The sequence below is a fragment of the Neolamprologus multifasciatus genome, chromosome 18, assembly GCF_963576455.1.
Source record: "Neolamprologus multifasciatus chromosome 18, fNeoMul1.2, whole genome shotgun sequence".
NCBI lineage: Eukaryota > Metazoa > Chordata > Actinopteri > Cichliformes > Cichlidae > Neolamprologus > Neolamprologus multifasciatus.
This window is the reverse complement of record NC_140456.1, coordinates 17,024,053-17,043,520: the sequence shown is the minus strand read 5'-3', so window position 1 is coordinate 17,043,520 and position 19,468 is coordinate 17,024,053. Positions and strand designations below refer to the sequence as shown.

The 19,468-nt window shown below is 41.5% G+C and overlaps 2 protein-coding genes across 2 annotated transcripts in view; one reads left to right on the top strand and one right to left on the bottom strand.

The window, feature by feature from the left end:
- Nucleotides 1-17,589, top strand: part of spidr (scaffold protein involved in DNA repair) — a 45,578-nt gene extending 27,989 nt beyond the window's left edge. The window contains exons 11-20 of the mRNA XM_085141701.1: nucleotides 3,771-3,929; nucleotides 7,083-7,170; nucleotides 8,399-8,539; nucleotides 8,632-8,691; nucleotides 9,212-9,410; nucleotides 12,214-12,399; nucleotides 13,508-13,601; nucleotides 13,684-13,798; nucleotides 16,290-16,346; nucleotides 16,793-17,589. Coding sequence (XP_084997827.1) covers nucleotides 3,771-3,929; nucleotides 7,083-7,170; nucleotides 8,399-8,539; nucleotides 8,632-8,691; nucleotides 9,212-9,410; nucleotides 12,214-12,399; nucleotides 13,508-13,601; nucleotides 13,684-13,798; nucleotides 16,290-16,346; nucleotides 16,793-16,912 — 1,219 coding nt within the window. The 3' untranslated portion in view covers nucleotides 16,913-17,589. The remainder of the gene's footprint in view (nucleotides 1-3,770; nucleotides 3,930-7,082; nucleotides 7,171-8,398; nucleotides 8,540-8,631; nucleotides 8,692-9,211; nucleotides 9,411-12,213; nucleotides 12,400-13,507; nucleotides 13,602-13,683; nucleotides 13,799-16,289; nucleotides 16,347-16,792) is intronic.
- cebpd (CCAAT enhancer binding protein delta) lies at nucleotides 17,384-18,846 on the bottom strand. Its single transcript, XM_085141720.1, has one exon. The coding sequence runs from the start codon at nucleotides 18,599-18,601 to the stop codon at nucleotides 17,720-17,722; it is 882 nt and encodes a 293-aa protein (XP_084997846.1). The 5' UTR covers nucleotides 18,602-18,846; the 3' UTR covers nucleotides 17,384-17,719.
- Between the last annotated feature and the right edge of the window lie 622 nt (nucleotides 18,847-19,468).

The following is a 19,468-nucleotide window of genomic DNA, read 5'->3' as shown; positions in this document are numbered from 1 at the left end:
CCTCCTTTATCACATGCTGACCGACTTCTGTTAGTCAGCACTGGAGAGCCTTCTGCCCTACTGCTGTATGGTGTGGTTCACCGAGAGGACCTGCAACAGGTGGTGAGGAAGGCAGAAAGTGTTATCAGTGGAACTCTACACTCTTTTGGTAATAGTCACACTAGGCCACTGCGAGGGAAAGCCATTTGTATCCTAATGGATCACACCCACTAAAGACATCACCTATTCTTCCCGTCACCCTCTGGGACCAGATTCTGAACAATGAAGTCCAAAACCAACAAAGTAACAGTTTTTTTTTCCCATTAGCAGTAAGAAGCATAGCCCCTTTTCCTCTCTGATGGTGTTTTCTAACCTATAGTTCATTTTCTTTGGTTAGTTATTTTTTCCCCGTGGTTTGGTTTGTTTTCACACAGAGAAAAATCCAAGCGAACCAAAATGTGTTTCTACAAACTACATGAGAATGTTCAGTCCACTTATTGGCCAGATGTGTCTGGGGTAGGAGCATCAAAAGTAAATACAGCAAGAAGGTGGTGTGTTCTGGGCTACTGGAGAATTTACCTTTATTTTACTGCTAGCTGCTTGCCCGTACAGACCTTGCCACATTTATAGTACCTTCCCACATCCCAGAATATAAAGCATAGGTGTCTACGGGAAGGTTATTCGGTCAAACTTGCAACCAATTGGTAGTTGATTTGGATAGAGGTCGGGTCCTGTTCACATCATAATCGAATCACTCTGGAGTTCATTTGGAACCACATCAAGACCACTTCCTCCAAAGTTGTTTCGGTGCAGTTGTTTTGGTCTGTACCAGAGTACAATCACTGCACTGTGTTCAATCTGCACAAACAAAGTGCATCAAGGGTATGATTTAAACTGACTGAACACCAGAGGTGTGAAAACACCCGAAGACTGGTGTAAGATCTGGAAGTTCAGTTTTAAACATGCTACCCTCAGATCTTGCAGTGTCACATCCAACTACACCCCAAAGGGTCATAGTATCATTGCGCATGTCAGAGGTGAAGTTGCTCAGTAGGACAATGGAGTGACCAGAGATTGGGAAGGTATAGGTCTACAGAACGGGTGGCCCCTGTGACCCGACCACCAGACACTCTCGTGCACGCCTCTGTCCTGGGCCTGGCTCCTGGATTGGGCAAGGTACCACAATCCATTGTTTTGTTTCTTTTAACTCCATAAAAATCACCTTGCCCGCCTATTAACTTAAAACTAATAGGCATTTGGAGATCCTACCAGGTTGACCCCAGCAACATACCTCATAGGATGCTGCAATGGCAGCATCCTATTGCAGAACTACACTCAAATTTAGAGAGCTCTTTAAAACGATCAATTTTTCTACAAATGTTTGTAAAGGCAGACTGCATGGCTACGTGCTGGATTTGTTACACCGGTGGCAATAGGACTGAAAACAAGGTTCAGACGAGGTGTGGCTGTATATTAAAAAAAAAACAAAAGAAAACTGGTTAATCAAGTTATAGTGTTAGTAGTAGTCCATGCTTCCTCCAGCTGTAGTCAATATAGATATATATATAAATATAAATGTGTTTTTAAACATTACTGTGTTTTGGAAGAATTTTAAAGTTTTGTCTTTGACTTGCTGGCTGTTCCTTTCTCTGATAAACATCATGTATAAAATGAGCAGGGGTTCATTTACTGTGCTATACAGGCTGAACTTCTGCACTCATGTTTACAGCTTTGTAAGCGAAAAAAAAAAAAAACCCCAGAGAGGGCAGCATTTGTCTCGGTCTGGTGTGTCAAAAATAACTTGTTAATTTAACAAAGTGTTGTATATGTCTGATTTGGGATTTTAGATTAAGCAAACAACTGAAAATAATCTTGGTTAAATCTTTGGCTTATACCACCGAGAGTCATGTCTGGAATGATATTTAGATATCTATTTCCAGGTCCTTCAAAACAAACACAGACAGAACCCAAGTATAGCAACAGAAAACATTCGTAGGCCCAATCAGTCGGTTAAAAACAGTCTCAAAACTTTCCTCTGTCTGTTGTATGCACATGCATCCACATGCATTATGGACAGTCCTCCCTTTTCCCTTGTTTTTCTTCTTCCTCCTCCTCCTTCTCTTCTTCTTCTCTGGCCGTTGCTTGTCTAACCAGGGAATATAAACTCTCCTGTTTACTCTCAGGGCTGGTACAGGGCTGTGTCTGGGCTTGACTGGGAGAGATAGTGGAGCCTGTAGCAGTTCAAGCTCTTCGCTAAATGGGAGCAGCAGAGTGCAGGCATACACAGCAGTTCACTGCCTCATAACTTTGTATGCCAAAGGTCTTCTGTGTCAGCGGCAACCTGTCAAACCAGCCACCAGCATTAACAGTCATAAATCTCAGGACTAATCCTGAACTACATGGGTGTAAATAAAAATGTATTTCTTTTAAAGGGGAATAAGAAAATATGTTACACTAATATTTTCAACACAAACACTTGTGCTAAACCATTTATTTTGACATTATTTATTGATCAGTTAATTTGCATTTACATTCAACCCATGTAACAAGCCAGTAGTTGCTGCTGAGTTTGATTAAAGTAATCCTGTTGTTAGAGAATAACAAACCCTGACAAGTATTTGTTGGAAAATGCTTGTAATTATCTGCTTCTTTTGAAAAATCCATCTATATAACGTGTAAACATACATTTAAAGGATATTGCGTGAAGTTTTGAGGTGCAAAATAGCAATGCTGTTTAAGTGGGTTCTGGTTTTGTGTGTACTGTTCACCTTTTAAAGACACATCTTAAATATAAATCTTAAATATATCTGGAGCTTGGAAGGTGGTAAATGGTGTCCCAAAAAAACACACCAACATGCTGTGGAAAGCAGTTTAAATAAACTGCTTCTAGCATATATATCATGGCCATATAGTCTGTTTATAAATATTTGGGTCTGTTCACGCTAAATGCAAATGAACTAAACTATGGTTACATTTAAAAGTCTGCAGAGACGCAAATTCATGCCAGTTATGTGTGATAAAATTTGTCAACTAGGCAGAAAAATTTCTAACAAAAGTTAGAAATGGAGGACAAACCTATTGTAGGCATCTGTGGCCAGCTAGAGGTGAACGACTGAACCTTACGTTAATGCAGAGAGTCCTGAAAGAAAAGTGACTTCTTAGGAGGTCCTGAAAAAATACCGTCATTTGATTCAAGCTGTCAGGTATACTTCACTTCATCCTCTCAGAGGGTGTTATGACAAATATTTATAGTTTTCTATAAATCTCTGACCACCGACAAGAGTCAAATGCACTTATCCTCCTTATACCACATTGTTTATGGATCTGTTACAATACGTATCCAGTTTCAAATGAAAAAGTGAGGTCAGCATTTAAGAAATAAGCCCTGTAAGCCCTAAAGCTTAGGCTCCAGACTGCGTTGTTTTTTCTCCTCTTGGCTAAGTCACCTAGGTCAGACATCACCTAAATGTTCACCTCAGGGACACAACTCTGTTACCACTCCCCTACAGTTCAAACCTTCTGTCTGTGGTGGTCAACCAATCAGAAGAAAGCAGGGTTAAGGGGAGAGAAGCAAGAACGGCTTGTTTAAGATAGAAAATGAACCTTAGATTTCTTTTTACTCTATTCAGTCAAAAAAGGAGTCTGAAATAAGCATAGCACTTACAAGGAAGGAAATGCATTAAGCATGTCTATTAAATACGTATCTTCAAGGTTATAGAAGGAGAGTCACAACTTTTTTAAAAAAGTGATTTACTTAATATGTTAATAGTTAATCACTTAACTTTTCCCAGGTTGTGTGTGCTCGTCCAGGACAGCTACGGGATGTTCAGTGTGGTCCAGCTGCAACTCCTGCCCTGTGAGGATGACCTCAGCCGGTACTGCCAGATGTGGCAGGGGAAGACCTGCATGCTGAGAGGCATTAAAGTGGTACAGCGGGTCACACGAGGAAGGTGAGACCCATATCTTCCGCTTCTCTTTGTGATATTGTAATATTATACAGTTCTAATCGCATAATCACCCTGCATTAAGAACTATGTAATCCAGAGTCCCCCTTCCCCTTTCTTCGCCCTCACCACCTGTGCTGTCATTTGGTTTTAACAGGATACACAATAATAGCGCATTAAAAAAGAGCACAAACACACGCACACACAAAGTCCTCTTTGCCTTTTTATCTACATTTCAGTTCCCAGAAATTGGGGGAAGTTCGTGCTATGACTGATACCAATCTTGCTTCACAGGTTATCTTCTCAGTCTTTAGCCATCAGGGACAAACTGCCCTGGGTGGATGCTTGTGACAGACAAGTCCTTTTAAGAAGTGTTTGTAAAGTAGCCTGGGGACCATATGTGCTGTGCTCAGTGACTCTCCAGTATGCTTATCTTTGAATGTCCTGATTTTTAAAAGCATTAACAACCACATTTACAATACAGTGAGAACTGGCAGTGCTATGGCTTTGAACAAGATTATGTTGTTCTGCCAGCAGTGTGACTGTGTTTACATGTAAAGTGATACTGAGGTGCATACTCGCTTTTCCTCGTGAGTTCCATAGTCAAGATCCCAGATTAGTAGCAGTTAGAAGAACTGACATGGGTACATTTAGACACCGACTGAGGGTATGTTTACATCCTTGGTATTTTCAGTGCCATCGCAGCCTATAATTTCCCCAGAGGGTGTCTGTGGCGAGACTGATGGATGGGCTATCTTCAGAGGTGCACATTGACCATCTTATTAGCTCAAGTGGCAAAACACGTGAGGTTGAGTTAAATCAGGCATGTGTTTCTGAGAAATTGTGACTACTGGACTTCTAAGCATATCCTAGAAATCATACCGTATTATGTGTTCCCTTATTATTTTTGTCATTTGTTGCAATGGTGGCTGCTCATATTAATCGTGGTCAGAGTATGTACGAGTAAATGAGGTGGATCAGACTCAGCTTCAGACAGTTTGTTTAACTCTTTGCTCTGTGTGATGTCAGTAAGGGTGGATATGCCTAATATGGTCTTCTCAGGAACACAGCTCTGCAGCCCCACCCACCTGCTGTTCAAACCTTCTGTTTGCGAGGAACAGGCTTAAGCAGTTAGCTTAAAAACACTATCTGAAACAGCATGTTTCAGATAGTGAATGACCTGAAGGTCTGCCCAAGACCCAGCATGAGATGAATAGGGATTGTTTTGGACTATGAATCATGGAGTGATACTCTTAGTCTTTATATCCCCTAAAAAGGAATTTACAGTCTCTCACAACAAGACGTGCTCTCCACTCATGTCTGTTCATAGTGTGTCTTAAAGATGTGAAACGTTGAAGTGGGATAGATTTGTACACCCAGAACCAAAAACCTAACATTCAGACAGACCATAAATCCACATTAAAGCAAACTAATTAACACCTCTGAGATAACAAGACTGCAAGAAGTCACTGCTGCTGATAAATAGAGAACAATTTTTTTGTATTTGTATTTGAACCTCAACTCACGCTCACTTGGTTGTAGTTACTTCATAGCGTCATACACCAGTTATATGGCAGATCTTGGTTTGATCTTTTTTTGGCCAAACCAGAAATATCTGAAATTGATGGAGATCAGTTAAATCTGCTGCTCGCGTTTCAGCTAGCAAACATATTGCTGTCTTGCCAGTTGTTCCATGAGAAGTTTAACACAACTCTCATGTCTGTACATTAAATATCAGGCTACATGTAGCAGGGCTGTATGTCAACATAACGACACTTGTTTTAGGTGTCTTTTAGTTGTTTTAGGCTATCAGATTTCCTCCTGTCTTTATTGTAGCCCGAGCTAACTTGATGTTATTTTAGAGACAGATGTGTGAGTGTCAATAAGCCCTTGTCACCGAACAATGGTTGAACTATTCTGTTACAGTATCAGCCTGGCATGTGAGCCGTATGGGTTGTCATTAAGGAAATGATTGATTGATCGTGGGTTTTGTTTGTTTTTTTTGGAGATTTGCCAACAAAATCAAATAGAAAATGTGTAATGATCAGTCATCACCCACTAACAAAAGAGATTTAAGTATCACTAACAACAGACTGCGGTGGCCATTGCCACTCGTTGCATTCAGATGCGTGTGCTTAACTTTTGTTAAACTAAGTATTCAAAGGCAGCATTAAAATCACCTCGTCCTGAATGAGACCTGTTAGCTTGTCATTACTCATCCTTGAGCAGTCCTCACTGGACTCGACTGGGCTGCAGAACCAGTTCCACACAAAGAAACTCTGTGATTAGAGGCTGACTAACAGGTTGTTAACCACTGGGTGATATGACAGCTCACACATGCACAAGTTGGCAGCTCTCACCTAAGCAGAACTCAGAAAGGGCTTCTTAGAAGAGAGACAAAAGAGCGGGATACTGACGTGATATGCTGGAGTTGCAACTTGCTGTTATTCCCCCCAGTTTGTAATTATTGAGTCCTTACTTGGAGTTTGACGTCACTTAAACATCATAAAAGCACATCCAGTTTGATCCTGCTCCAGTCTGTCATTCCGGTGATTAAGACTGCGGTGAGAAATGGCAAATGTCAGTCATCAGAGCTTAAAGTCACAGACAATTCATGTCACTTGTAATTGGTTTTCCAAACCTTGTTATTTTTGTGCCACAATAATATCATAATTTGCATAGGGTGTGAATGTTTCCCAGCCTTTAACCTGCCGGTAAGAAGCAGTTTCAGCGTGGTTCTCCTCTCTGCCAGCCCGAGCATGCTCACTGTTAATTCTAGGTGCTGTTAGGACAAGCTCTGTTTTAGCAGAAAACTGTTTCAGTGGAAGTGAAACTGGCTGTGAAAGCTCTCCATATCACTTACTCACTAGTTTCACCTCCCCATCCCCCCATCCCCGTGCCCCTCTTTTCACATTTTCTCTCTCCCCCAAAAAGTTCATTCAGTTCATCTGGTCTTAGTGTTTTCAGCAACCTTATAAACCCTAAAGAAACCTGCATTCAGCTGACACCAAAGAGTCACTTGGATGAGTGATAAAACGTTTCTCCCACTGAAAACACAACATCCACATAACAGAAGCAACTTTTTGTTGATTACCTGGATGATTGAGCATACATCAAGGTATTTTTTCTCTCTCTCTCTCTCTTTTGTCTCACTCCCAGGAGCTCCAGGCTTTTCAGCTTGATAGACAGCCTGTGGCCCCCAGCGATGCCTCTCAAGGATCATGGAGACTCACTTAGTATGCCAAGTGTAAGTCCTCACTGTAGAGATAATTCAGCTGAGCCCTATAACAGGAGCTAAAACCAGATTTAACCTGCTGATAGTTTTGTATTCAGCTGATGAGTTGTTAAGCCTTTAAAATGGCCCAAGGCAGCATTTAAAACTTGTGATTGAAATGTCTATTTTTTCTTTTTTTTAATTCAGATCCCAAACAAAATCGTTAGCACTGTAGTAAAATAATTTCTAAACCAATTTTTGTTTATTTTGCAATGCTTTCTTTCCAAGTACAATCCTTTTTTTTAAATTCGGTGATCAGAAATTAGATGAAATATTTCCCTCCAATAAAGCAGGAACAACAGGACGTGGACTGACCATGCTTACGTTGCGAGTCAAGAAAACCACAAACTAATAATGAATGAATTCAGCTACTGTTGCAGCCCTAATTAATTACACATATGTTCAGTTTGCATTGTTATACAACACAGAAAGAAATCCCCAAAAACTGTGACAACTGAAACGCAACAGGAATAAAACTGCTTTTATATAAACTGTGAATTTAGTTGACATCCTGATAACCAAATTAAACTTTGAACTTCTTTCCTCCTCATGCTCGCTCATTCAGAGATGTGATCTATAAGTTGGCAGCAACCATCTGATGTTTTCTTCCAGCATACGTGAAACCTGCGGTAGAGATTTCGGTGAAAAGTTTGTCCCAACAAAACAAAAGAAAATAAGAGAAAGACATTTCAGAGTCACAGTTTTTTATTTCTTTGAATCAACAGCAACTTGTTTAACTGCATTTGTTTCATCCTTGCTCACAGCACTTTTAGCACAGATAAAATCACCCTTCTTAACCCCACCCACTGACTAAACTCTGCTTGGTCATTATTGAACACACCACCCGACCTGCCTGAATCACATATCAAATTTGAGATGTGGGCAGTGGTTCACAGAGCTTTGGAACCACTTTGAGTTTGCAGTTGTCTCTTATTTCCAGCTTTTTCTTGCAATAAAACGGGAATGTAGCATTGCTGAAGAGTCAAACGGATCATTTTAACAAAGGGGAAGTCAGCATAGAGCAGCTTAATTAAATTAGATGAAACCATGAAAACGTCAAAAAGAGAAATCCATACTGCCAATTTCCGAAATGTGTTTTCATTCATCTCCTTTGGTCTCAGTGTGTAGAGCTCTCAGGGCCGTGTGAAGGCAGTAGACTGCTGAGAACGCTCTGTGACTTAGCCGTGTCCTGTGTCCACAGGAAAGCCGACCTTTGGCTCCACCTCTGAGTTTCTGCTACCTGCTGTCAGGCCAGGAGAGCTCAGTGGAGCCCACCGAGGATCAGACTGCTTCCCTGCTTTACCTTCACCCTGCACAACGTACCTTACGAGACATACTGCAGGTGAACAGTTTCTCAGAGCACGCACACAGATATCTTCAGCAGATTGAGATAAGTTATCTTCAGTAGATTGATTCGAACCTTTTCTTTTTCAGAGCGAGACGAAAACCTGCCGCTGCACTTTTATTGCCACTGTTTTATACAAGAGAATGCAGGTATTGTATCTTTATTGTCACGCCACAAAAAGAGCAATTTAATTGAACCTCTGTTAAAGAACAGAGCAAACACTCTGCCCTCTGGAGCGCCGCAGTCTTCCTGTTGAGATCATTTGAACTAACGTGCTGATAAGCTCTGACGTAGAGTTCATATCGCCCGGTCTATGACAGCCTGTGCGAGGCCTCGCTGTTCTTCACCATTGATTGGTGAAACCTTTAAACTTTGACCAAGATGAGATAACAGCTCAGATCAAAGTGGTGGACTTTGCCATGCACTCACCGCACTGAAACTTTTTAGTGTTCTTGCACTCCTTCAGCAGCATTGTTTGTTGATTGATTCCTCTTTTCGTAGCTCTTTTCAGGCAATTCTTCTACAGAAGTGATAAATACCATCTGATTTCTGCTTTGTAAGCTATGTTGTGTCATGTTTCCTTTAATTGGCCTCTTTCTAGGTCATTTGGGTTTCCACGTAATTCCCTGCCTGTGTTCTTTATTGTCTTTGTCTCTGTTTCTTCTACAGAACACTGATGTAGGCCAGGGTGAGGTTTGGTTGGTGCTCACCGACCCGAGTCTACAGGAGGAGCAGTCAGAGAGGCCGTGCAGGCGCACTGTGCCTCTGTGTGTGAACACTTCCTGTGTGCTCACTTCCTCCGTCCTCAAAACACTAAACTCTCCCGCTGTCTGTCGCCTGTCGTTCAGCGATGCCATCAAAGAACACGGTAGAGCTTTATGTAAACCATTCGAGCATTAACAGTGGCCTCATGTGTGTAAAAGTCACTCTGACAAGGAGGGAAAGCAAAAGAGCTGCATTTAAAATTGTGTTCAGGACGAAATCAAAACTGGGATCATCAGCTTAATAAACTTAGAGTGTTGTAGCACTGGTAGGTATAAAATAAAACATCTATGGTTACAAATTTTCTGATATGTTACACTGTTAAACTGCTATATGACTGTTTGAGGTGGTATTCAGTAGTTCCCAACCACATGGATGGATCCCAACAAAGGTCATACAGCAAAGCAGCTGCTATACAAATACCTTTTTTAGGGCAGATGATGTTGATAACCTTTCATTTCAGACATATAAAACAACAATTTATACATATACACATCTAGACAGATGCCTGTTTATACAAGTACGCATACAGATGTTTACACATATGTGCTCAAACAAAATCTAAATAACCAATCATCAAGTTTGAAATAGAAAAGGAAGAAGTATGTTCATAGTTATTAATCCCTGAGGTCTGAGAAAAATGGCAGGAGGCAGGGCTTAATATACTAAGATTTTGATTTGGAGTGACCAGGATGCATGGGAATAAAAATTACAACTCAGCTTGAGAAAAAAGTTGCTTGGAGAAGAGTTAGAGAAGCAGGGCTGAGAGGGTTTGGACAGCTTTGTACAGATGGTTATATTGGATAAAGGATGTTGAGGATGGAGGTGCCAGGAAGGCAGTAGGTGCCTACTGCAGGGCACAGCCATCAGGCCTAACGACTGCAAACATGAGTTTGGTCTGAGGACCTGAGCGCTGTGAATAAAGCAGTGGATAAATAGAAAGGTTAAAGCAGGTGAAATGTTTCTGGTGAAACTGATAACAGCACACAGACATTTGAAGCTTTAACTAGGAAAGTGTAAGTACCTCAAAATTGTAGTTTGAGGATTTTGTTTTAAATTTCAATCAGGCACAGTTCCCATCACTGTGGTAGTTGTAGCTCTGTACTTATTTTTGCACTCTCCTTCTCTTGTGTGGGAAAAGTTGCACAAACAGTTGTATGTCGTTACAAAAAGTGTGAGCTTCCTGAATCTTTCCAGATGTTTTTATGATTTTTTTGTTATTTTTTTCTTTTTTTATTGGACAACTTGTTGGCTGACTTAATGTCTATCAGTTCATCTGCACACACTGGTTTGTTTTCATGTGCGAGGCAGTGTTGTTGGAAACAGCTTAAAGTAACGGTCACACAAGCACACGCCTCTTTTAACTGCAGAGATACTCGAGTAGAGCCCAAGAATAAAAATATGGAAATGATTCCTTACATACTATTTATCCTAGTGGCAGATTCGTAGGATCAAAATACAGGTGAATTTCACACATTGTTGATCTCTCAGCAGCGGATGTGCACAAGCTCACCTTTCTGAAAGCATCTGAATGTAGTGGTCACTCTGGAACAAACAGATGCTCTGTGTTTATGTTCAATCAGACATTAAAAAATACATTTTATTATTGTAAAAGTCACATTTGTTGGAAAGCTCCGGAGGGCTCAGAGTAGTTGCTCCCAGAGGGAGTCCTCATTTCCAGAAATTTAGCCAAAGTCAGCATGATTCACAGCTGGTATGGGAAATGTGACGAGATGAGGCTGCCGGGGTTTGAGCTGCAAGATTTAAACTAAAAAAAAGTGTTTTTCTTCATTTTTTTTTACAGAAGTTAGTCACTAGTTTTCAGTATTTATACAGTTCTGTCCATAAGTTTCAGACTGTGACACATTTTTTATTTATTTTTTTTAATTTCACCTAATCAAGATGTGATCAAAGTGCAAACATTCAGCTTTAATTTGAGGGGATTTCCATTACTGTTTCAAAATTTCAGTCATTTTTTTTATTCATAGTAACCCATGTTCATAGCCTCAAAGTCCATTGTTACAAACTAGCATAATTTTAAATATCAGGGTTGTTTTAATACTTGGTTGAGAATCCTTTGTAGTGACTTCCTGAAGTCTAGAAACCATGGACCCATAGACCTCCTTTGAGTTTTGTGTTTCCTCATTTGCTCTATTAGGGGTTTAATGCAGCCGCCTTCAGTTGCTGCTCGTTTGTGGGTCTCTCTGCGTTCAGTTTTATAACTGAATAGCATATTTCATTGGGTTGAGATGAGGTGATGGCTTGAGAAACGCTTAGGGTTGCTTTTAGAGTTTGCTCTGGGTCATTATCTTTCTGTGAATCTGAGCAGAGAGTATAGATATGTAAACATCAGAGTTCATCCTGTTACTTCTATTATCAGTCACATCATCAAAACTCTTATCTGCTTGTATTTGTTGTGGAAAAATTAGAAAATGGGACTCACCTAATGTCGAAAATGGCACAAAACTGCTTGTCAACCAAGAGTCTAATTAATTTTGAGCCTTTAAGGGGGATGAAGTATAAAATTAGCTGCAATTCCTGACCAGTTATTCTAATACATTTGGTTAGCTGCTCATATTAAAACTGAAAAGCTGCACTTTATTTACATCGAATTGCATTTTATTTAAAAGTCTTTGTGGTGGTGAACAGAGGAAAAATTTAAAACACGTCATTGCCCAGAAACTTATGAACCTAACCGTACTTGCACTACATTATATTTTATTTTTTGTACTTCTGCATGGCCAGCTGAAGCCCACCTGTAAAATCAGCCATCAGAAGCATGCGGTGCTTCCTGTTTTCCCTTGGCAGTTTCTACTTGGTAGTTTCTACATCTTTACCACAGTAGCAGTTTTAAGACTAGAACTTGTTCTTTCAATGTGATATTTCATTTTTGGCATTTGCACCTCCAGGTGTCCTTCTCTGCGCAGAGCAGTCAGTTATTCAGGTGTGCTCCGACAGTTGCCTCGAGTCCACAAAAAGGCCAGAATTACTTTTGCAGTCGCTGCCTGAGCCCCAGGCGAAGACCCTGCCCCAGCCTGCGAGACTGGATCCACTGAGTCTGGAGACCACACCCAACTCCCTCTGCACTCTCACAGGTCTGCTTCTGCCTTTCACTCGATCCCGTGCTTTTCCATTTAGCTCAATTCCTGGAGAACATGCCAAGTGTGTGCTTACAGCGCAAGAAGAGGCTTTGGTGTGGATGCAGGAGTTTGCACTCTGTTTGTTAGTCACTGTCCTCAGGTTGCAATTGTAAAGGATTTTTTTGCAAACAAAACATGAAAAATGACTGGATTCTTGTCCATTCCTGTTACATTTTTTCACTAAACCGCCTGCCTCCCCCGAAGCTTTAAACTTCTGGTGACAATGAGTTACAGTTTGAGGGAACGTTGGCATTTTCCCTCAATTGTTTTTTGTGCACACAAGCAGTCTTGCTGCTTTTAGGGATTTATAATGTTTACTAACACCAGTTATGATCGCCACCAGCTGCCACATCTGAAACATAAATGATAAACTACCCGTATGAGTTCTAATTAAAGTATATATCAACTAATTAAATTTACTGCCACCAACCTCACTTACTTTGGTTAAACATCCTTGCTTTGAAGCTTTCTTTCTTTGTTTTTCTCCAATTATGTAAATGTGGTGTATTATAGAGCTGCTTCAAGCAGATAATAATCTACATCTGCTGATTTCATGTCAGCATGGAGGGCAAAAATCACACTGTGTTCTGGCCTCTGTTGCTCTACATGTTTGGTCAGATGGCTGAATGAAAATAAAACAAGCTTGTGTCTTGCACTCACACCTTCTGGAAATCACCAGTGGAAAAAAAAAGGCCCAAAATGGAAAGTACAAGAAGCTATTATCAGGTTTGAATTTAGTATCCTGTGTAAGGATACAAAGTCGTGGGGCTGCAACTGTGGTTGTCAAGTGTGATGATGTTTAGGCAGGGAGTGCGTCTTTGCTGCATTTATCATGACAATCTCAGATAAAAATTGAAAGGGATGTGTTTATCGCTTACACCCTGTCACCAGCATGCACACATTTTCAAGCTTGTGCGTCGAACATTTATCGCTGTTCCTTTGGCTAAAAATATCAAGAAATGAAAAAGAACCAGTTAAAAACAGAAACTAAAGTCTTGCAGAGCTGTGCAGCATGCATGAATGTCCCCCCTGTCATTTTTAATGGTTTTGTTTCTGTCTGCAGGCGTGGTTGTCGGTGTGGATGAGAGCACGGCGTATTCGTGGCCTGCCTGTAATCTTTGTGGAAGTGACAACTTAGAGCTTTCAGCTGAAAGACCGTAGGTCCTCACAATTAAGCAAACTAGCTTCATGTTTGTCATCCTGGCAGAAGTATCACATTATATTTGTGTTTTTCTGCAGTCAGAAGTTCCACTGTGTTTCTTGTAAGTCTGCCGTGGATAAGCCGCACACAAAGACTCAGCTGGAAGTCTTCCTGACTTCTTCTTCATTAAGTAACTGCACCATGAAGGTGAAGGTGAGAACAGCATCACAGTCACAAAATCCAAGTGTTTCAGGACTGTACTTAAAAGAATAGTGTAATATTTAAAAAATATATTGGTTATTACTACTTCACATTTTATGTTTCTGTGATGGTAAATCAACACAGCCTGATGAATTTTTCGACTTCTCAGAGAAGTCCACTGTGCCGGCTCCAAGTTTCTGACAGATTTCTAAAAACATTGGCGTTTTCTTGTTTTTGTGACAGGTGCTCTAATAAATTTGTTAAGCACTGTACTTCTTTGCCCCGTTAGATAAGAAGATCACTACCACTCGTGCATGACAGAACAACCTGAAGACAGTTAGCTTAGCATCAGCCTGGCTCTGAACTAATGCTACAGTCACACAAGGGAAAAGAGTGATAGGTGTGCAAGCACTCACAGTCAGTTGCCTTCTTCTTCAAAGCAGCTTTTGTTCTTCAAGATGGTGATAAAGCAACAATTAGACCAATTCAGTCTGATGTGAGTTTGCAACTGAATATGATCAAGTTGGCCACTGCATGCACTTTCTTTGTGGTAATATGGTGATTAACCTCAAATGCTTTGATTCAGATTTCAGCCAGAAGCTCATAACCAACTGCAAAATAATAAAGGTGCGTGGTAACCCTGCCATAAAAAGATATAACGAGAATGCCACCAATGCATATTGCAATATCAGCAACCTTTCGACTGCAAGGCGATTGCACAGATCGCCTGGTGGGAGGCAACCTGTCTCAAAACAATCACAATTTTGACTCGCACTGACTGCAGTCACTCCTACACAGATTGGCGAAGGTTTGCTAATAATTGCTCATTTATAAACACTGACTGCCAGCATGTTGCAATAAATTTGAGTTGGTGCACATCAATGAACGCAGTTTGTCTGCAACTCATCTTCTTTGCAGTTGGGGGCTTGACTCAGCTGGCTGCCAACTGGTTGTACTTATTTTATAGCAGGTTAACAAGCCTGCTATAAAATGTCATGTCATTTTACAGTCAGTTATTTGTAAATATTTTGTATTAGTTTTAAGTAGTTATATGAATTTCTGTGCACGTAGACATCAACGGATTTTCATTTTTCAGTTGTTTATCACAGTTAATGATTGTATTACCACAAATGAATTGCATGCAATGGCCAAGGAGTAGTTGGCTGCAACCACTTGAAATCGGTCTCCAACAGGAAAAAAAATTTAATGCAGTCACCAGGCAACCATGAGTTTTAACTAGTTGCAAGGAGGTTGAGTCGTAAGTGAATCCACCTACCAGGCCACTGATTTAGACAGATTATCTGGTCTGTTCATTCCACACAAACCTGAGATTTGAAAAGACAGTTCAGTATTTTACAGGGAATGATGTGCTACGGTTCTTCCGGTTTGGGACAGTAACTTTCTGGTCAATATCTGTAATATGAAGTCTTTCAAAAAGGAGAAATTCAGTCCCCCAACAGAAAAGTCCCTCTGTAGCAGTCAGCAGTTGTTGTTGCCCACCATAAGACGGCCACTTCCTCAAATTTTTGTCTGTTATATTCTTTAATGCTATGAAAGCAACAGAGCTACAACAGCAGTCATATTAAATCTGATACTGAAAGCACTTCCTCATCCGATTGCCAGATTAGAAATTAGAAACATTTATGACCACTTATCGCAGAAACACTTTTTTTAATGTGAAAATTGGTGTCACTTTTTGTCCAAGTCTGCGTAATGACACACGTAGGATTAAAATGGTAATGTAGATATCCTCTTTAGTGACTTCTCTTATTCTCTGAACAGCAGATAATCAGATATAAAGTGTTAATTATTCTCCTGAACCATGCCACAAACCGCAGCATTTGTAGCCCAAGCTACTTTGCAATGCCCAACCTTAGCTGGACCTTCAAAGTACAGAAAAACTGAGCTACACGTGCACAAAATATAATCAGAAAGGTCCTTTGGACAGAGACAGGTAGCTATTTGCACTGCACAAACAAGTGAAAAGTTAATCTAGCCTAGCCTCATATTGACTACACAGGTGTGACAGCGATAAGAAGGTAAATGAGTGGATATTTTAGGTGCTGAGCTGTTGCTTTAAGCAACACATTTTTTTAAAGTGTTTATTAAATAACAGAATTTAGAATAGATCAGGTGTCCATCCTTGAGGACAGTGGATCATCCCGCGCTGCCTTGGCCTTCTTTTACAGCGAGACTCATAAAGATAAAAACCACATTCTGCACATTTAAAGGCTGAGCACATCTGCATAAAGATATTTTATTGTGGAAAAGCTGGTGTGTGACTTTGCAATCAGAAAGCTAAGCAAGCCAAACTGATAAAGTTATCAGAGTTGTTCTTATCGAACGGCTGATACGTTAACCCTTGAGAGCTGTCACCAAGCGGAGGGCACAGTGCGCTGGTGCAGCATTGGTTTTGGATTTACTGCACTGAGGTGATGATTAAAAAGTCATTACTGTGTCCATGTCTTCTTTTTTTTTTTTTTTTTTTTTTTTTTTTAATCAGCTGCAGCAGAGGACGATCATGACCATCCTGAATGCCACAGAGGTGGAAGGGGGTGAGGTAGGTGTGCTTATCAAGCTGTTACATAACTCTGAGCTCATCTGAAGAGCGGATTGATCTTTTGTCGATATGTCACGAGTCAGCATTATTTAAGTTTTCTCTGCTGAGTTGAAAAAACAAAACAAAAAACGTGCTGTTCATTGATATGTTTGAAGGAATTCGTTTCCAAAATATTGGCACACTCTTTTTCCCGGCCTGATTATCATTTTTTGCCTTTTACTAACCTCAAGAACCCACTGGTGCTGTTGGAGCTATTTTTAACTAAGCAAATGCAACATGCGCTTTCAGACTTAGATCACCAGAATTACTCCTGAGCCAGAGTGCAGAGGTCAGGGGGCTTAAGGATGCTTGCATATTCCTGTCAAACTTTTTTTTTATGTATGGGAGATATAGGAGGGAGCTATTTTAAGTGTTGTGATTTAAGTGATTTAACATCGCTGTTTCAGTTCCCAGGATATGATGTGGAGGCCGTGTTGGGAAAAGAGGTGGGCCCCATCCCCGTTTATGTCCGAGTCATCACTAGGAAGCCTGCCCTGTGGATGGGCCTGGAAGAAATCTGCCTCTGATGCTGTCAGGGCAAGGAACTAATGAGATCAATCCTCAGGCTTCAGCTGGCTCCAAGGATCTGCACGCTGGGCCTCGGTCCGAGCCAGCTTATCCTCCTCCCTCCCTCTGAAGGCCTCCCTGACAGCTTGAGGCTCTGCTGAAGGGAACAGGCTGTGAAGAGACAAGGTCCTGTTTGTGTTAATGATATGTGATCTAACCAGCCAGGGGTTGACAGCCCAAGGGTAGAGCAGTGGCATGCAGGCTGTCAAAAGGAGCCCACGTGGGTTCATTAACTTCAGATTTCTGGCTTTAAATGTTGTCTTTTTTTAAACTTTTTCATCCTTTCTGTGTCTGTGTTTAAGATTAACTCGCTTTGTGTCAATAAAAGGCTCATTTTTGCTGACCTCACTTTCTGTTTCCTGTCGCACTTCTTGTGTCAGTTTCCTCAAGCATAAATCATGACATACAAAGATTACCCACAGACCAGGCAGTTCTGCAATTTTTCCAGCAATGTTTTTATTACAGATAACATAAAAACAAACTTTTCAAGGTTTCATACAAACTATATAAAAGATCATGCTCTGGCTCTTATAGAAAGTTTGGAATTATAAAAAAAAAGTACCATATCAGGTATAACAACACATAAATGCAGTGGTAAAATAATTTAATACAGAGGAAAAATCCCACAAAAATATGGCAGCATCATATTTTCCAGTGCCATTATGGTAAGCTTAATACATCTGGTACAGATGGTAAGAAAAACAAAAAACAAGTGTCTGTTGAGGTATGTCTCTTGAAAGTTCAGTTCAAAGCAGCTCGAGAATTTGTCACCGGCTCTCTGCACTCGTGGAGCCCGCAAAGCTGGAGCTGGGCATCTGCTTGAAGAACTCTCTGAGGCCGGTGAGTTCTCTGGTTAGCTGCTCGATGGTTTTGTGAAGCCTGTCGTTCTCGGCGCTCAGTTCAATCAGTTTCTGTTGCATCTCCATGTTGCGCCTTTTGGCTTTGTCCCTGCTTTTCCTCACTGCAATGTTATTCCTCTCTCGCCTCTGTCGGTACTCAAAGCTGAACCTGTCCACCGCCTTCTTCCCCCTTTCCCTGCCCAGCTTACGCGGCGAGGATTTGGCCGAGCTGACGGCGGAGACTGGCTCCGGGGTGGTCGGCGGGGTCGGTTGCCCCGTGGGGAGGCTGACGGAGGTCTGCGCGCAGGTCTCGATCTGGGAAGGCAGGGATGAAGACATGTCGCTGTCACTCCAATCGGACTCTTGCTTGATGGGTGCGCTGAAGGCGCTCTTCCCCAGCGCGCCGTCCGTCTTCCTCTCTGCTGTGTAGGCGTTTGACAGCTGCTGCATGCCGCCGGGCAGACCGGAGCTTTGCATGTTGTAGAAATCCGCCTTCTCCTGCTTGACGGTGTTGAACAGGTCGAGGAAGAGCTCATCGTTGCACAGCTCCAAGTTTGGCACGGTTGTCATGGACTCGATGTACTGGCTGAAGTCGATGGCGCTTTCGTCGTCGTACATGGCGGGGGTGGTGCTCAGCTCCACCATGGTGCCGTCCTCCGCCGGGCCGTCGCTCCTGTTGCCCGGCTTGCAGACCCCCTGCTGCGGACCCCCCAGCTTGGTGCTCTCGTAGAAGTTAGGAGTCTCCATGGACCAGCTCATGTTGCATTGTGGAGACACGCAGTGCGAGTCCAGGCTGTATATGTCACACATGAACCCTGCTGACTTGTCCCACGTGGGTTTTAGAGAGAAAATAAACTTTTTTCTTATAGAGATACCACTCAGGTGTGACAGCTCTGCAGCGCGATAATCCTGCTGCGGCTTCTCTTTCTGCGCAGGCGCTTTTCTCCCTTTTTGCGATATTAAAAAACTTTTTGGCTTTTTATCCCTGGGTGCTGACTGTCAGGCTCCCGTCCCCTTCAACCCTAACACACCTCTTGTCACTTCTCTGAAGCAGCTCTACTTTCGCGCAGTGTTTTGTATCGTCTGCACCAGCTGACGTCACACACGCCGCCCTTTCACGAGCCAGTCAAGTCCAGAAGGCTGTCACGTGGTGCACCGTAACTTCCCATTTGAGGAGCGAGGGGCGTGCTGCTCGTGCCACCCACTTCTTACTATGATCGTATGAATGGTGCAGAGTTGTTTACATAGTGAAGGCTCGGCTCTGGCTGTTTGGGACCAGCACTCATTTCACAGCAGGGATAAAAAGTGGCGCAGGAAGTGCTCAGAATATTACTGAAGTATAAGAAGCAAGAAAAATACTCCATAGCATGTTAAAAAATACTGCAAGTACCCGGACACTGTAATTAAAGTATTTAATGAAAGTAACAATACATAATATCAATATTAATATCATGTATGATTGGATTCTTAATTGATGCTTTATTTTTATAGTAAAGCTCAGTATAGCTACTATTTATAATGTTGAGTAGTTTAATAATAGGTAATAACAGTGTAAAAGTGGGAGAAATTTCACTGAAACAAACAATCTTACAGTCCTATTTTTCTCTAGTTAGCTTTAAATAGACTTTCATAATAGTTCAGATTCATAGTTCAGTTTTTATGCCACGTCATTTCTAA

Bases quoted from the DNA above. Each gene is read 5' to 3' on its own strand.
- cebpd (XM_085141720.1), bottom strand. From the start codon at position 18,601: ATGTGTGACATATACAGCCTGGACTCGCACTGCGTGTCTCCACAATGC.